Source organism: Rhinoraja longicauda, chromosome 11 (assembly GCF_053455715.1).
Source record: "Rhinoraja longicauda isolate Sanriku21f chromosome 11, sRhiLon1.1, whole genome shotgun sequence".
Taxonomy (NCBI): Eukaryota; Metazoa; Chordata; class Chondrichthyes; order Rajiformes; family Arhynchobatidae; genus Rhinoraja; species Rhinoraja longicauda.
Window position 1 is genome coordinate 24,900,591 of NC_135963.1, and position 15,614 is coordinate 24,916,204.

At 40.8% G+C, this 15,614-nt stretch overlaps 1 protein-coding gene across 2 annotated transcripts in view; it reads right to left on the reverse strand.

Moving 5' to 3' along the window:
• Nucleotides 1-15,614, reverse strand: part of pik3r3b (phosphoinositide-3-kinase, regulatory subunit 3b (gamma)) — a 515,510-nt gene that overhangs the window by 215,180 nt on the left and 284,716 nt on the right. For both annotated transcript variants that reach the window (XR_013547854.1, XM_078408495.1), the window contains exons 6-7: nt 15,147-15,348; nt 11,023-11,108 (exon numbers count right to left, since the gene is read on the reverse strand). Coding sequence is in view for 1 of the 2 variants with exons in the window: in XM_078408495.1 (XP_078264621.1) it covers nt 11,023-11,108; nt 15,147-15,348 (288 nt within the window). In the remaining variant the exon portion in view is untranslated. The remainder of the gene's footprint in view (nt 1-11,022; nt 11,109-15,146; nt 15,349-15,614) is intronic.

Consider the following 15,614-nt stretch of genomic DNA (forward strand, 5'->3'; position numbering starts at 1 on the left):
AGCCTCATAAATCACATCTAGTATCTGCAGTGTCACCCCATGTTGCATGTGCCATTGGATAGGGGCTGATTGGTTGCCTGGGCTTGCCCTCACTCTGTAGCCAACGCATCAATGACCCTGCCAGGCTTAAGCTATGAGCTGCATCTCCAATCTTTTCGGCATGACACTGTAGAGAGTCAAACTGTCACATTGCAAACATTTATGTCTACGATTACCAAGGCTAACAAGAAAGGGCTTGTGAAAATCCGACTGTGAATGATTCTATAGCAAGGATCTGTCTGTTTCTCATTATAAAATACACACAGCAATTGAGAGTGAAATCACCAGGATGTGTTAGAAACAATTGCCAATTAATATAATAAATTAGAAATGTCTAATATGCATAAACCACGTGACAATATCTTAACACAAAATAGGAAATTCAGCACAATAATATTTATTGTCCAAGCAAGTATATGTTCCAATGTATGTTTTCAGAATTCTGAACCTCTGCTTCATCTTTCTTTGCACACACATGTCCATACTTTGGTTTCTTTTGCAACAATTCAGAAATCTTTTTAGCTGCAAAGATCTGTGATAGCAGAATGTATGTAAAATAGTGCACATAAAAATTGAGAAAATAAAGCTTGCAGTTGGTCCGAATTTATTGAAAAAATGTAAACTAATTGGGGAAATACAATGTGGTAAGTTATGATATGACACGATAGAACTTTATTTATCCCAGGAGGGAAATTGGTCTGGCAACAGTTATAAAACACAACAAGATGCATGAAACATGAAATTAAAGTGATGAGTGGAAAGTGCAAAGATTGGGGAGGGGATGGGGGGAGGGGGAAGGGCAGTCAATCTACCTCACTACAGAAGGGGGAGGAGTTGTACAGTTTGATCGCCACAGGGAAAAATTGATCTCCTGTGGTGTTCTGTGCTGCATCTTGGTGGGACCAGTCTGTTGCTGAAGGTGTTCCTCAGGTTGACTAGTGTGTCATGGAGGGGGTGAGCTGTATTGTCAACTAAATACTTGAATCAATCATGATGGGGCAAAGAAAACTTTGATGGAATTCTGTACGGATTGTTGCCATTTATTAATGTCAGCTGAATGTTATTTTGTTGCACAAAAATCCCTCTTTAAGATTTCAAAGCAATACAGGTGATGATATTCACTGCAGGACAATGGGTTAATCATCATGAATTATCAATGCAAATTTCAACAGTTAACGTAGAAAATACTAATGTTTATTGCACAAAATAAAAAATTCTGGAATAGCTCAGAGTTCATGGGAAGCCAGGATGAGATGTACTAGCAGTGTAATATTAATAGCAGTGTAATATTTTACTATATGGTTCATAATGCCATCAGGTCAACCAAGATTGAATTATAGGCTTGAAATGTTTTCCCTATAGTTAATCAGTCAAAAGATTATAGGATTAATTTCATATTTGATAGGAGCCACTATCTCTTGCTCTGTTTCAAACTATAGGAACCATAGAAATAAGATTATTATCCTTGTGGTCGGGCAGGAGACATGAGTGATGTGTGATGTCAAGTCAGTCTCATTGTTCTTTTCTGATTTTGGAGTGGAACTAACATCCTTCTGAGACGCAGATAAGCAGAGATCAGGGTTCTAGCACTATCTGGGAACCTGACTTCAATTGATAAGTGTAGGAAGGAACTGCAGATGCTGGTTTAAACTGAAGATAGACACAAAAAGCTGGAGTAACACAGTGGGCAGGCAGCATCTTTGGAGAGAAGGAAGGGGTGATGTTTTGGGTCGAGACCCTTCTTCAGACTGAAAGGGAAACGAGAGATATAGATGATGATGATGTAGAGCGATAAAGAACATTGAATGAAAGATATGCAAAAAAGTAATGATGATAAAGGTAACAGGCCATTGTTAGCTGTTTGCAGGGTGAAAATTAGATGCTGGTGCGACTTGGGTGGGGGAGGGATAGAGAGAGAGAGAGAATGCCGGAGTTACTTGAAGTTAGAGAAATCAATATTCATACCACTGGGCTGTAAGCTGCCCAAGCGAAATATGAGATGCTGTTCCTGCAATTTGCATTTAGCCTCACTCTGACAATGGAGGAGACCTAGGACAGAAAGGTCAGTGTGGGAATGGGAAGGACAATTAGCAACTGGGAGATCAGGTAGGTTCAGGTGGACTGAGCGAAGGTATTCAGAGCGAAGTAGTTCAGAGAAACTGTTGATTGTACAATAATTAAGGAATGTGCCACAGATTACCACCTCACACCTTGAATAATAGGTTTACATGTGGGTTTATTATTGTCATATGTACAGTAAATTGAAAAGCTTTGTTTTGCATGCTACTAATCAGATCAGATAGCATAAAATGAAAAAAATCAAGTCAACAAGTACAATGGATAATGCAAACGGGTAGACATAGTGTGTGAATATAGTTCTCAGCTCCTTAATGCGCCAGTTACATAGACAAAGTCCAATGTCCAGAATGGGGTAGAGGTGAATATGACAGTACTCTAGCTTAAGGAATGACCATTCAGAAGCCTGACAACAGAGGGGAACAATCTTTGTGCTTGTGAGGTTGTAGAGGGAGAGTGACATGATGGGGAAGGAAGGGGAATGTGTCTACATTACAGTGGAGCTAACAACAGCCGCAGTGGTCCTATTCTGCATGTGCAAACTTTACCTCAGGAGAGCAATCATTTGCAGGACATTGTTCCTGCCCCATCTTGACATCAGCTGACTCGGTACTGATGGAAGCTTCTTAGCCCCCACTCGCTCAGCTGCACATTCAGCCAACTTGCTGAGCCATCAGCAAAGGAGTTCAAAAGAGTCAGCAGGTCTGCTTAGAATATTCACAATCCATGAAGCGACACTCAGTATCCCAGATGCTATTTAACATTTCCAGAAGAACAATGCACGCAAAAGTGTGGGCTTCCTTTCAGTAGACATCAGCAGCAGCACTGACCCTCCATTGTACGGGCTCCAGGAAAATGTAGCCACACACAGTGTGGCCTCTGTCATTTAAGCATCCAAACTAGCATTTTGTTGCATAATGACATAGAAACCCCTTTGTATTTTTGTCACACAACACAACAGTCACAGTCAAAAATAATGTGTTTGTCATGCACTAAAGTCCAGATGGTTATTTAACTGCATATTAGCAACAACTGTGGAAATGTATTGTAGACCAAGAGTTCCTTGGTGCAGATTGCAGTAAAATTGAACACTGCAGAAAGGCATCAGCTCTGGAATTCACAGAACCTACTCTAACTTAGTTTATTAATTACGTTCCTTATTAATTATGACTTTATAAGTAACAAAGGAGATTACAGAGAGTGTGTGGGCACTGTCCATCACAGGTACTGACATCCCCACCATCGAATGGGTTCATAGGAGGTGGTGTCTCAAAAGACCACACTACTCTGGCCATGCTCTTCCATTGCTGCTACCATCGGGAAGAAGGCATAGAAGTCCGAAATCCATGACCTTCAGGTTCAAGAAGAACCTCTTCTCAACAACCATCAACCTCTCGAACACAACACAACTTTAACCTCAGGTATCAATTTCTATGGACTGTCTTTGGTTGAACTAAGAACTTTGGGATTTTTTTGAGCTAGCATTGTGGTTATTAATTTATTGGTTTTTTTAAAATTACATATTATCTATAATATTATTGTATTCACAAGCCTATTATGCTGTAACAGGTAAGAATTTCATTGTTCCGTTCGGTACATATAACAATTAAACACTCTTGCCTCCATTGGTAGCACCAAAAGACTGGCTACAATTCCGAAATCTATATATACAAAGCAACCACTAAGCACTTTTCATTCTTTCGTGCTAGCCAGTTGTATCATGTATACTGGAAGTATGGCTGTTTGGTGCTTCTCTAATTGATATGTTTCAGTATCTTCATAAGCTCATAAGTAATAGGAGCAGAATTTAAGATTAAAAGAAGTGAAGAATTAGGCCATTCTGCCCATCAAGTCTACTCCACCATTCCATCATGGCTGATCTATCTTTCCCTCTCAACCCCATTCTCCTGCCTTCTCCCCAAATCCCCTGACACCTGTACTAACCAATCTCCGCCTTAAAAATATCCATTGTCTTGGACTCCACAGTCGACTGTGTCAATGGATTCCACAGATTCACCACCCTCTTAATAAGAAATTCCTCCTCATCTCTTTTCTAAAGGTACTTCCTTTTATTCTGCGGCTATGGCCTCTGGTCCTAGACTCAACCACTAGTGGAAACATCCTCTCCACATCCACTCCATCTAGGCCTTCTTGCACTTCAGTGTATCCCCAAGACCAGCATATAGATAGTTCTGAGGGGCTGCCAGAGTTTCATATCAGGTTAACCTTGTATATTTGATAAACTGGTATGTGTCAAGTCAGGCACGTGCCAAGTAACAGAGCTGTTCACGGGTGGCTCCTTCCAAAACACTCCCTGTGACTATACCTGAGAGCTATTATCTCTGAGTGGCAATATACGATACGATAGAACTTTTTTTATCACAGGAGGAAAATTGATCTGCCAACAGTCATAAAAACACAAACTATATGAAGCATGACATTAAAGTGATGAGTGGAAAGGATTGGGAATGTGCAAAGATTGGGGGGGGGGGGGGGGGGGGGGAGTCAGTTTACCCCATGACAGAAGAGGGAGGAGTTTGATAGCCACAGGGTAGAAGGATCCCCTGTGGCATTCTGTTCTGCATCTTGGTGGAACCAGTCTTTTGCTGAAGGTGCTCCTCAGGTATCCTTTTACACCTGTGCGATTCAAGGGGGAAGTGACAGAAACCTCATCCTCATGTGACCTCTTTCAAAGAATGAGCCTAGTCAGCCTAAATAAGTCAAGGAATCAATTATCTTTTATATAAGCAGAGACCTAGGAGAGGAAACAGATATTTATGGAATATCACACGTTTAATACAAATGTTTATTTTTCACATTGTTCCATTCAGGATCAGTTCCTGTGGATTGGAGGATAGCAAATGTTATCCCACTTTTTAAGAAAGGAGGGAGAGAGAAAACGGGTAATTATAGACCAGTTAGTCTGACATCAGTGGTGGGGAAGATGCTGGAGTCAATTATAAAAGACGAAATTGCTGAGCATTTGGATAGCAGTAACAGGATCATTCCGAGTCAGCATGGATTTACGAAGGGGAAATCGTGCTTGACAAATCTACTGGAATTTTTTGAGGATGTAACTAGGAAAATTGACAGGGGAGAGTCAGTGGATGTGGTGTACCTCGACTTTCAGAAAGCCTTCGACAAGGTCCCACATAGGAGATTAGTGGGCAAAATTAGAGCACATGGTATTGGGGTAGGGTACTGACATGGATAGAACATTGGTTGACAGACAGAAAGCAAAGAGTGGGGATAAATGGGTCCCTTTCGGAATGGCAGGCAGTGACCAGTGGGGTACCGCAAGGTTCGGTGCTGGGACCCCAGCTATTTACAATATACATTAATGACTTAGATGAAGGGATTAAAAGTACCATTAGCAAATTTGCAGATGATACTAAGCTGGGGGGTAGTGTGAATTGTGAGGAAGATGCAATAAGGCTGCAGGGTGACTTGGACAGGTTGTGTGAGTGGGCGGATACATGGCAGATGCAGTTTAATGTAGATAAGTGTGAGGTTATTCACTTTGGAAGTAAGAATAGAAAGGCAGATTATTATCTGAATGGTGTCAAGTTAGGAAGAGGGGATGTTCAACGAGATCTGGGTGCCCTAGTGCACCAGTCACTGAAAGGAAGCATGCAGGTACAGCAGGCAGTGAAGAAAGCCAATGGAATGTTGGCCTTCATAACAAGAGGAGTTGAGTATAGGAGCAAAGAGGTCCTTCTACAGTTGTACCGGGCCCTGGTGAGACCGCACCTGGAGTACTGTGTGCAGTTTTGGTCTCCAAATTTGAGGAAGGATATTCTTGCTATTGAGGGCGTGCAGCGTAGGTTCACTAGGTTAATTCCCGGAATGGCGGGACTGTCGTATGTTGAAAGGCTGGAGCAATTAGGCTTGTATACACTGGAATTTAGAAGGATGAGGGGGGATCTTATTGAAACATATAAGATAATTAGGGGATTGGACACATTAGAGGCAGGAAACATGTTCCCAATGTTGGGGAGTCCAGAACAAGGGGCCACAGTTTAAGAATAAGGGGTAGGCCATTTAGAACGGAGATGAGGAAGAACTTTTTCAGTCAGAGAGTGGTGAAGGTGTGGAATTCTCTGCCTCAGAAGGCAGTGGAGGCCAGTTCGTTGGATGCTTTCAAGAGAGAGCTGGATAGAGCTCTTAAGGATAGCGGAGTGAGGGGGTATGGGGAGAAGGTAGGAACGGGGTACTGATTGAGAGTGATCAGCCATGATCGCATTGAATGGCGGTGCTGGCTCGAAGGACTGAATGGCCTACTCCTGCACCTATTGTCTATTGTCTATTGTCTATTGTTATAGTTCCCAGACCAGGAAATGGTGGGATTGCCATTGTGCTGGTGCTTAGCAAACTAATTAAGAAAGCCACACAGCTTCCCTATTATACCAAGATCATTAGGAGGTTTGATTTGTCTAGATTGTGCACCTTTGGTAAACACATTATATAATTCTTGCAACCAAGTTCAACTTGATTATGTTAATTGAACATCAATGCCTTTGTAGCCATGTACAGATGCTGCCATAAAGTGTAGGTTAAATAATTAGAAATCAATTTAAAAAAAGGACTTACACACTGGAAGATGAATGACTCTTAAAATGAGTCAATTAAAGGCATTTAAATCCTCTGTTGCTCAGCTCTGTGATGTTATTCTCATAAAGTTCCATTCCTATCTCAAGGCAAATAGCACAGATAAAGCTTCTTTTCCCTTTACAGTCGACACTAATATCACACAGGATATATCCATGTCACCCATCATTTTCTAACTTAATGCTGCTTTACAGTAAAATACAAAGTGGTGGAGTAGCTCTGCGGGTCAGGCAGCATCTCTAGTGGGAATGCACAGATGATGTTTCAGGTCGGGACCTTTCTTCAGACCTGCAGTTGCTTCGCAGGCATCAATCAGCTTCCAACGGTAGATTCCAGCCACCCAACTCTTTACTCCGCAGCTTCATTCAACACTGCTTGTGCAATCTTACCTATTTAACATTGTATTGGCTGGTGCTGAACCATTTCATTCATCAATAAACTTCCATTTGTGATGTGGTCAGAAATTTGAATTCTTTCTGGTGACTGCCAGTGTTCATTTCCTTTCGTAACTCTTCAGCGGTCTATAACACATAATATGCAATCTAGTTGGGGTATCAACATCCTCGGAGAGTACATTGACCAGGAACCTAACTGGATCAGTCCAATATAAATAAGGAGTGGGTCCCTTATGTGGCCAAGTGATTCATAAATGAACTCCACAGAACCTTTCAAACATCTATCCATGACAGATGCAGAAACGTATGAGGTTAACAAGTATGACTCCAATGAACACCAATACCTAGTCTTTGTATCATATGAAACAGTGTTCTTGCCTTTATTGAAGGCAGGGCCATAGAGCCTGTGGTGGAAATCACAAACAACTAAAGATTAAGCAAAAATCAAAGTACTGGAGGAGGTTAGAAGGTGAGGCGGCATCTTTGGATGAAATGTACAGAACAACGTTTCGGTTTGGGCGAAGGATCTCGATCGAAAATGTCGTCTGTCCATTCCCTCCACAGATGTTGTGTGACCCACTAGGTTCCTCCAGCACGTTGTTGTTTTGATTGAATATTGTGGTGCCCAATATTCATCTTCCCTACTGCACAAGATTTTCTGATTTATAATCTGGATATGTTGCAATCATGCAACTGTGATTTGCCCTTTCCCTTATCCTACTTTATATGTGAGCCAGACAATAGCAATGAAATCACCAAGGAGATAACACTTAATCTAACACAGAGGGCGTTCAGTTTGGTTACTGGCTCTTTGTTTGCCATTGGGTGTGGTCAAGTGACAGATAAGCACATAGTGAGTTACAAGGCTCAAGTGCTGCCTTTCTGGGGAGTGAGGTTCTACATGGTTCACCATGGGTGGCACAGTGGTGCTATGGTAGAGTCGCTACCTTACAGCGCCAGAGACCCAGGTTAGATCCTGACTACAGGTGCTGCCTGTACAGTTTACACATTCTCCCTGTGACCGTGTGGGTTTTCTCCGGGTGCTCCGGTTTCCTCCCACAATCCAAAGAAAAGCAGGTTTGCAGGCTCATTGCCTTCTGGAATTTGTCCCTGGTGTGTAGGATAGAACTGGCGTACGGGTGATTTTTCGGTACTCGGTGTACCGAAGGAGCTGTTTCCACGTTGCATCTCTGAATATGAATTCAGCTTCAGAGGACTCAATGAGGAATTCAATGGGACAGTATTCAGATCTTCTGTCACCATTCACAGTACATTTCTAATCATATAATTTCCTGACAGGTTTCAGATTACAGATATTCCCCGATTTACAATACTTCGACTTATGATATTTCGACTTTACGATGGTGAAGACGCTAGGGAACGGCAGCGAGCCACAGCTCGATTCTGGCCACGTGATCAGGTGTATTAAATGCATTTCGACTTACGATATTTTCAGTTTACGATGGGTTTCTCGAAACGTAACCCCATCGTAAGTTGAGGAGCACCTGTGAATCAAGATGCCATATTTTTGTTTGTTTCGTGAACCTTCCATGAGCTCATAGGAGTTTTTACAATGATTCAAGTTCCTCAAGATGCAAGGTAGCATTATTTTCCTAACAAGCCTTTGTGATAGTGGCACCAGTCTTTTATGTGTCCGTCAGCACAAAGTACTGGACATAGGCAGCAATTTGCACTGGGAAAATGAGCGTTTTGGGGAAGATCAAAGTTAATCTTTGAGCAAGTTGCTAATTCGTCTGCTGAATGTGACATTTGCCTTAGTTGCTGAGAACATTTTGTAATGCAGAGAGTCTTGTGTTACACAACTGATCAGGGTGAATCTCAATCAGATCAGCTTTAATCCTAATCATATCATATCTTCCCCGGAAACGCAATGCTATCAGACTTGCTAGACAGCACACTCAGAAAAGGCCTCCAGATTTCACTTTCTTCCTTCATCTTCTTTTTCATCCTCATCCTTCTCCTACATGATTATCTTGTGCTTCCAGTTTGTGAGTAAGAACAGTTGCCTGCCTATGGAAGGCACAACATGCGGCCATGAATTAGTAAACTCATCCTGCACAATACTGTAGGATGCCCCCAGAACAGTCCAGATAGCTGAATCGTTCATTGAAAATCCCAATTGGCCCACAGCTGCAGTCAGGGGCAAGGCCCTTGTTATGTGCATCTTCCCCACCGTTTTGTCGGCTTATTTTCAACCTTTTTTTCATGAACTCAGCCTTTAAGGTCGTTCCAGAAATCATAGCCTGCTGTGCAACATAGATCTCGAAAACCTTACATGCATAACAATACATTGTATAAAGAGGTAACCATAAATCTTTTGAGTGCACTTAACTTATTTGTTGTGTCATTGTACTCTTCTTTGATCTGGAAAACTCTGAAAATAAGTACAATGACCATTCTAATTGACTGAGGCTTAGGATATACCTGAACAAACAGGTTTATTAAATACAAAAATAATCTGAGCACTCGGCCCCATAAAATGAGTCAAAAAGAGCAGGCTAAAATAGTTTGCAGCACAAAGTTATTCCTCCCACTTCACATAATAAACAAATGGGATCCTTACACAAGACTCTCAAACAACACAAGCTCTGAATTATCATCTCCTAATGATATACAATATATTTTATCTCGCACACAGCCTCCCTTCCTTCTAATGATGGCCTCCAAATGACCAATGAACTGGAAGCACAGCATTGAAAGTACGCTTTGTATTTTGATCAACACCAAAAGACAGGAAAATATGTATTTATCAAAACAAATTAAGATACCATTCAAACGTAAACTTAATAATACGAGGGTGTTTGCAGTTTTCAGCTACAGTAATAAATGTCTGAGCAAGATTCATTTATCAACAAAGTATAAATTGCTTTGGTCTTAATTGGCCATCTGCAGAACAAAGCCAGCAGCCAGTAGGTAATAGCAACTCAAATGATTTTTCAATTAAGAATTATTATATAAAAGGCAATGAGTGTCATCCAATTTTCTCTCTGGGAATGGAGACAATAGAATAATGGAATACACAGCTCTTGATATTCTTAAGCAGATGGAGTTATAATCTCAGAAATCAAAATGCACGGTGGAAAAAATATTCCTTTTCATCAAGTAGGTTATGCTTTCTTCCTTTCAGAATTTCACTCCTTTTGCAACAATGCATCCGACATACGATAGGCACCATGCTTATTTCAGAGATATAGAATCATTGCCATGGACAATTGGGACTGACTCATATCCAAATTGGAAGATTCAAATGCCTTGCCAGATGAAGAGACTAATTATTTCCTGTATTTTCTCACAGGCAGCAGCAAGCCTTGGGGTACACTCTCATGAGCATTTATCAGCCACTGCCGAGCTCAGTACAGATCAGTTGGACTTAAAATATCATCATAAGAGTTAGTGCCATATAAATCTGTGTTGTACAAAATGATAATTTATTCCACTTATTCTGATCGTGTTCCATTATATAAAGTAGTATGGGAAAGTTAAAAGGACAAGTTAGATATATTTCAGCGTGACTCAGTGACAAAGTACATTCAAATGTCAGTTCTGCGAAATGCCACCATGAAAAATTTTGTCTTTCTCTGAACCGAAAAACAAATAGCTGAGTATTTCCACATAAAATCAGTATCCCTTAAATAGATCAAAACCCGCATGCACCATCTCAGAAAAACCTAGTGACTCACGCAAGCTCTGTGAAATCCAAAAAAAGGTTCATATATTAAAAGTAGCTACCGCATCTAAATTCTGTGTAAAGGGCCAACAAAGAGGCCATTGTAACAATATGCTATCTAAGATACATTTATAAATACCTCATGATGTTGGTTTATGAAGAGGAAAATCAGCCAAGAAGATTTTATAACACAGAAAGTGAATATTGTCTTCCTACCTGGTGCTACTTGCACTTCAGCCAAACCTCCAGTCATGATAAGTGCCTCGACGATCTTAATGTGGTGCTCTGGATTCACATCAGCACTGGAAGCAAATATAACAAGCATTTAACATTTCTGTATACATTCAGCCTGGCAGAATGTCTGCTTCAGATGCAATTTACAACATTTGGCCTGACATCAGCATTCTACAAATTCTTGCCACTGACTTCAATTTACTGAACAGTGAAGTGTTTAATAAATAGTGATCAAGAGCTAGACATGGAAACGCTGCAAGTCACGGAGTTAAATTCAAATAAACCCATTATTCCCACATTATTCCCACATGATTTGCTTTTTCAGATCTGCTGACAAAAGCTTATAATCACTGGCCAAGCCTGGACCATGCACCAAGTATATTTTATTTGTGTAGGAAGAAACTACAGATGGTTGTTTGAACAGAAGATAGACACAAAAAGCTGGAGTAACTCAGCGGGACAGGCAGCACCCCTGGAGAGAAGGAATGGGTGATGTTTCGGGTCAAGACCCTTCTTTAGACTGAAGAAGCATCTCGATCCAAAACGTGACCCATTCCTTCTCTCCGGAGATGCTGCCTGTCCCACTGAGTTACTCCAGCTTTTTGCGTACGTTTTATTTGTTGTGCTGTGGGATGTAGTAGGCCAACAATGAATTGGACTGAAAAGTTTGGAGGTGGTCAGTGGTGGAATGAGGAACATTCATTTGACATTACTGCATTAAATTTAACTTCTCAGTTAAATCAGAAGGATAAGAACTGGAAAAATACCAAATATAACTTTGATTAATTCCTCACCATCTCTCTCTTCCACCCAACCACAGCTTCCATTCTTGCTACCTAAGAACACGCTTTGAAAACTTAACTTCATCAATACTGGATCAATACTTCATACTCTTCACCATATTGTTCAAACTTGAGAGCACGTTGCACTCTGAATGTTGGCCCCATGCCCAATTTCTCAATTAATAAAATATAGAGGCAATCATACAAACTTGTTTAAAGGTAATAAAAATTACCAGTGATCCGGAACATACCACAACATCAACATTTTGCACAACAGAATTTCTGTGCGTTAACATTCAATGAAACATCTCATATCATGCTTGAGGGAAATGGTAAAAAGGTTAAGGTGGAATAAAATCACAGCAACTTATGTCATTACTATCCTCTCCTTCATCTATGGCAGATATCACCCAAAAAGACAGGTATCTTTTGATGGAAGGGTGGTCTCTTGGGATACAGCTTGGTCACATTATCATTAGTGTATGTTTGAATAAGACGCAGCCTAAATAACATACTGGGAACCTTTCTAACCTACAGTGCAGCATTTGACCTTTGATTTACTTTGAGTCATAGAGGTATACAGCACAGAACCAGGCTCTTCGCTCAGTTTGTCCCTGCTGATCAAGTTGCCTAACCGATTTAGTCCCACTTGCTGTGTGTGGCCCTTATCTCTCCAAACCTTTCCTATTGATGTACCTACAAAGTGTCCTTCAAATGTCATATTTGTACCTACTTCCTCTGGCAGCTCATTCCAAAAACATGCCATCCACTCTGTGGAAAGGTTACCTCTCATGTCCCTTTAATTTTTTATCCTTCTCCTTAAACTAATGTCATCCAGTTTTAGGCCCCATTGGGGGGGAAAAACAGTGGCTAATCATTTTATCTAGGCTCCTCATGATTTTATAAACCTTGATCAAGTCTTCACAGCCTCCAACGCTCCAGGGATAATAATCCAGGTTATCCATCCTTGTTCACCTCTTCAAAAACTCAATCACATTTGTGAGACATGATTTCCTATGCACAAACCTGTGGTGTCATCCCTAGTCAGGCCTTGCCTTTCCAGATGCATGTGTATCCTGCCTCTCAGAATCCTCTCCACCACTAATGTTAGGATCACAGGCCTGGAGTTTCCAGGCTTTCCTAGTAGCTGTTCCTTGGTTTCTTAAAGAGAGGCACCATGTTAGCCACCTACCAGTCTTCCAGCACCTTATCCATGGCTATCGATGATACAGATATCTTTGCCAGGGGCCCCGCAATTTTTCCTTAGCTTCCCACAATGTCCAAGGATACACTTGATCAGGTCCTGAGAATTTATTTACCTTTATGCTTTTTAAGACCTTCAACATTTGTGGATGATCAGCCATGATCCCAATGAATGGCGGTGCTGGCTTGAAGGGCCAAATGGCCTCCTCTGCACCTATTTTTTATGTTTCTAACATCTCCATGTCTTTCTCCACAATAAATATAGACAGGAAATATGTATCCAACACCTCCCCGCTATCTTCTGTGGCTCTACATACATTGCTGAGCTTTAAGGGGTTCCATCCCTTCGCTGGTTATTCTTTTGCCTTTAATATATTTCTAGAGTAACTGTGGATTCTCCCATATCCCATCTGCCAAATCTCTTGCATGTCCCCTTTTTGCCCTCATGATTTTCCCCTTAAGTATACATGTACACTTCCTGTACTCCTCCAGGGATTAATTTAATGCCAACTGCCTGTCCCTGAGTTATATCTTCTTTCTCTTGACCAAGGCATCAATATCTCTTGTCATCCAGTGTTCCTTACTCTTGGCAGCCTTGACCTTCTCTCTAACAAGAACACGTTGGCCCTGAACTCTCCTTATCTTACTTTTAAAAGCCTCCTGCTTGCCAGACATTCCTTTACCTCCAATAAACCTATGAACGTTCCTGACTAGTACCATCAGAATTGGCGCCCACAATTATGGACCAGTCAGTGGATCAGTCCTATCCTGTTCCATAATTAATTTAAAACTAATAGAATTGTGGTCACTGGTCCCAAAGTGCTTTCCCATAAACACTTCAGACACCTATGCTATCTTATTTTCCAAAAGGAGGTTGAATTTTGTCTCATCTACATATTATTTAGGAAAGTTTTCCTGAGCACACTTCACAAATTCCACCCCATCCAAACCACTGTGACCGTCCCAGTCATTATTTGGAAAGCTAACATTCCCCACGCTTATAACTATATTATTCTTATGGCATCTGCGATCCACCTGTATATTTTCTCTTCTCACGGAACAATCACTCCAGAAATATCCTCTCTAATCCTGTGATGTTCTTCCTATACAAAACTACAACCCCCACTCCTATCTTACCTCCACCTCTATCTCTCTGTCACATTTGTATCCCTGAACTTTGAGTTGCCAGTCCTGTGTCTCTCTCAGCCACGTTTCAATAGTAACAACTATATATTCTAAGTTCCATGTATCTACCCAGGTCCCAAGTTCATCTGCCTTACCTTTAACGCCTCTTAACCAGTAACGTCAGCCAGTGAACTATCCCAAACAGTAAATAAAAAAATAACTTAAGACTGCTTAAAGTGAAGGTTGTGTCCATATGTCTTCCTTCTTTCAACTAAAATAATCAACTAAAAATATAGAACTACGAGGAACGGTTCTCTGAAACTATTTCAAAACAAGATAGAATGGCACATTATCAATTCATGTGACACAAGACAAACAACAGATCATGTTTCTACCTCGTATATGAATAGAGTACAGCCACTAATATATCATCACTGCTATTTCTAGCTCCATTATTGACTCAGAACCTCCATAAAACTCCTTCCTTGAACTTTCTCCCTTAATATTTTCATTAATATAACTTCCATGAAACCTCCAAAGGCATCATTATGATGAGATTGTATCAGATGCATATCCTCCTCTCGGAACAACAAAGAGTCACTAGGCTCCAGTGCTTTCTTTACCACACCCTCCGTGTCAAGAGGCCATGAATATTTTTAGGATATCAAAGAAAAGTGGCACGTTGGATGTGGCAAATTCCATGAACTACCTCCAATTAGAATGTGATGATCTCAATAAACGGCAAGTAACCAACACCTTCTTTCATTGTCTGGACATAGGCAGGTGGTTAGGGTCATAAAGATCTAGTTTTTTTTTAATCCATTACTCAGAATTTTCCTTGAGTGTACGCATCACTGCTGGGTTAAACACATGCTTTCCGAAAGTCATAATGTTTGATATGTTCAGGGAATTGATGGGTGAAATCAGATTGACACGTTGACAAATAACAAGAAAAATAATCAGCTATTTGTGTTTTTTTCTAAATATATTAGTTACCTTAGTAGTGAATGACTGAACAAGACATCACTGAAGATCTCGCCCAGAAGCCGTGGTGTGAGATGATTTGTGCCTTCATATTGACACACCTTACAGAAGTGCTTCACCAGGCTCTGCAGAATAAGGCAGTGTGGCAGAGGCATGCTGGGAGATTCCACAATCCTTCTGATTTGATGAACGCACTCATCGAGGTTCTGGGTTTCTGAATAAAAGAGATCGGATGATGTTAAGGACTATTTCCAGTATAAACCCAGGTAACAGCTTTCTTATTGTGTGTTGTGTACCACACTTGTGCATTGATACCCTATAAATCAGTCATGTGCAGTTACCCGCAGTTTTCTTAGAGAGTAAAACTGAATAAAGAAATGCTTGCAAAAGAAACTTAACATGAGCCCTAAGGCAGGTAAACAGATAAAATAGGAGATTTTAAAACAGGTAAAATGTGGTTCTGGGTCATGCTCTTTAACT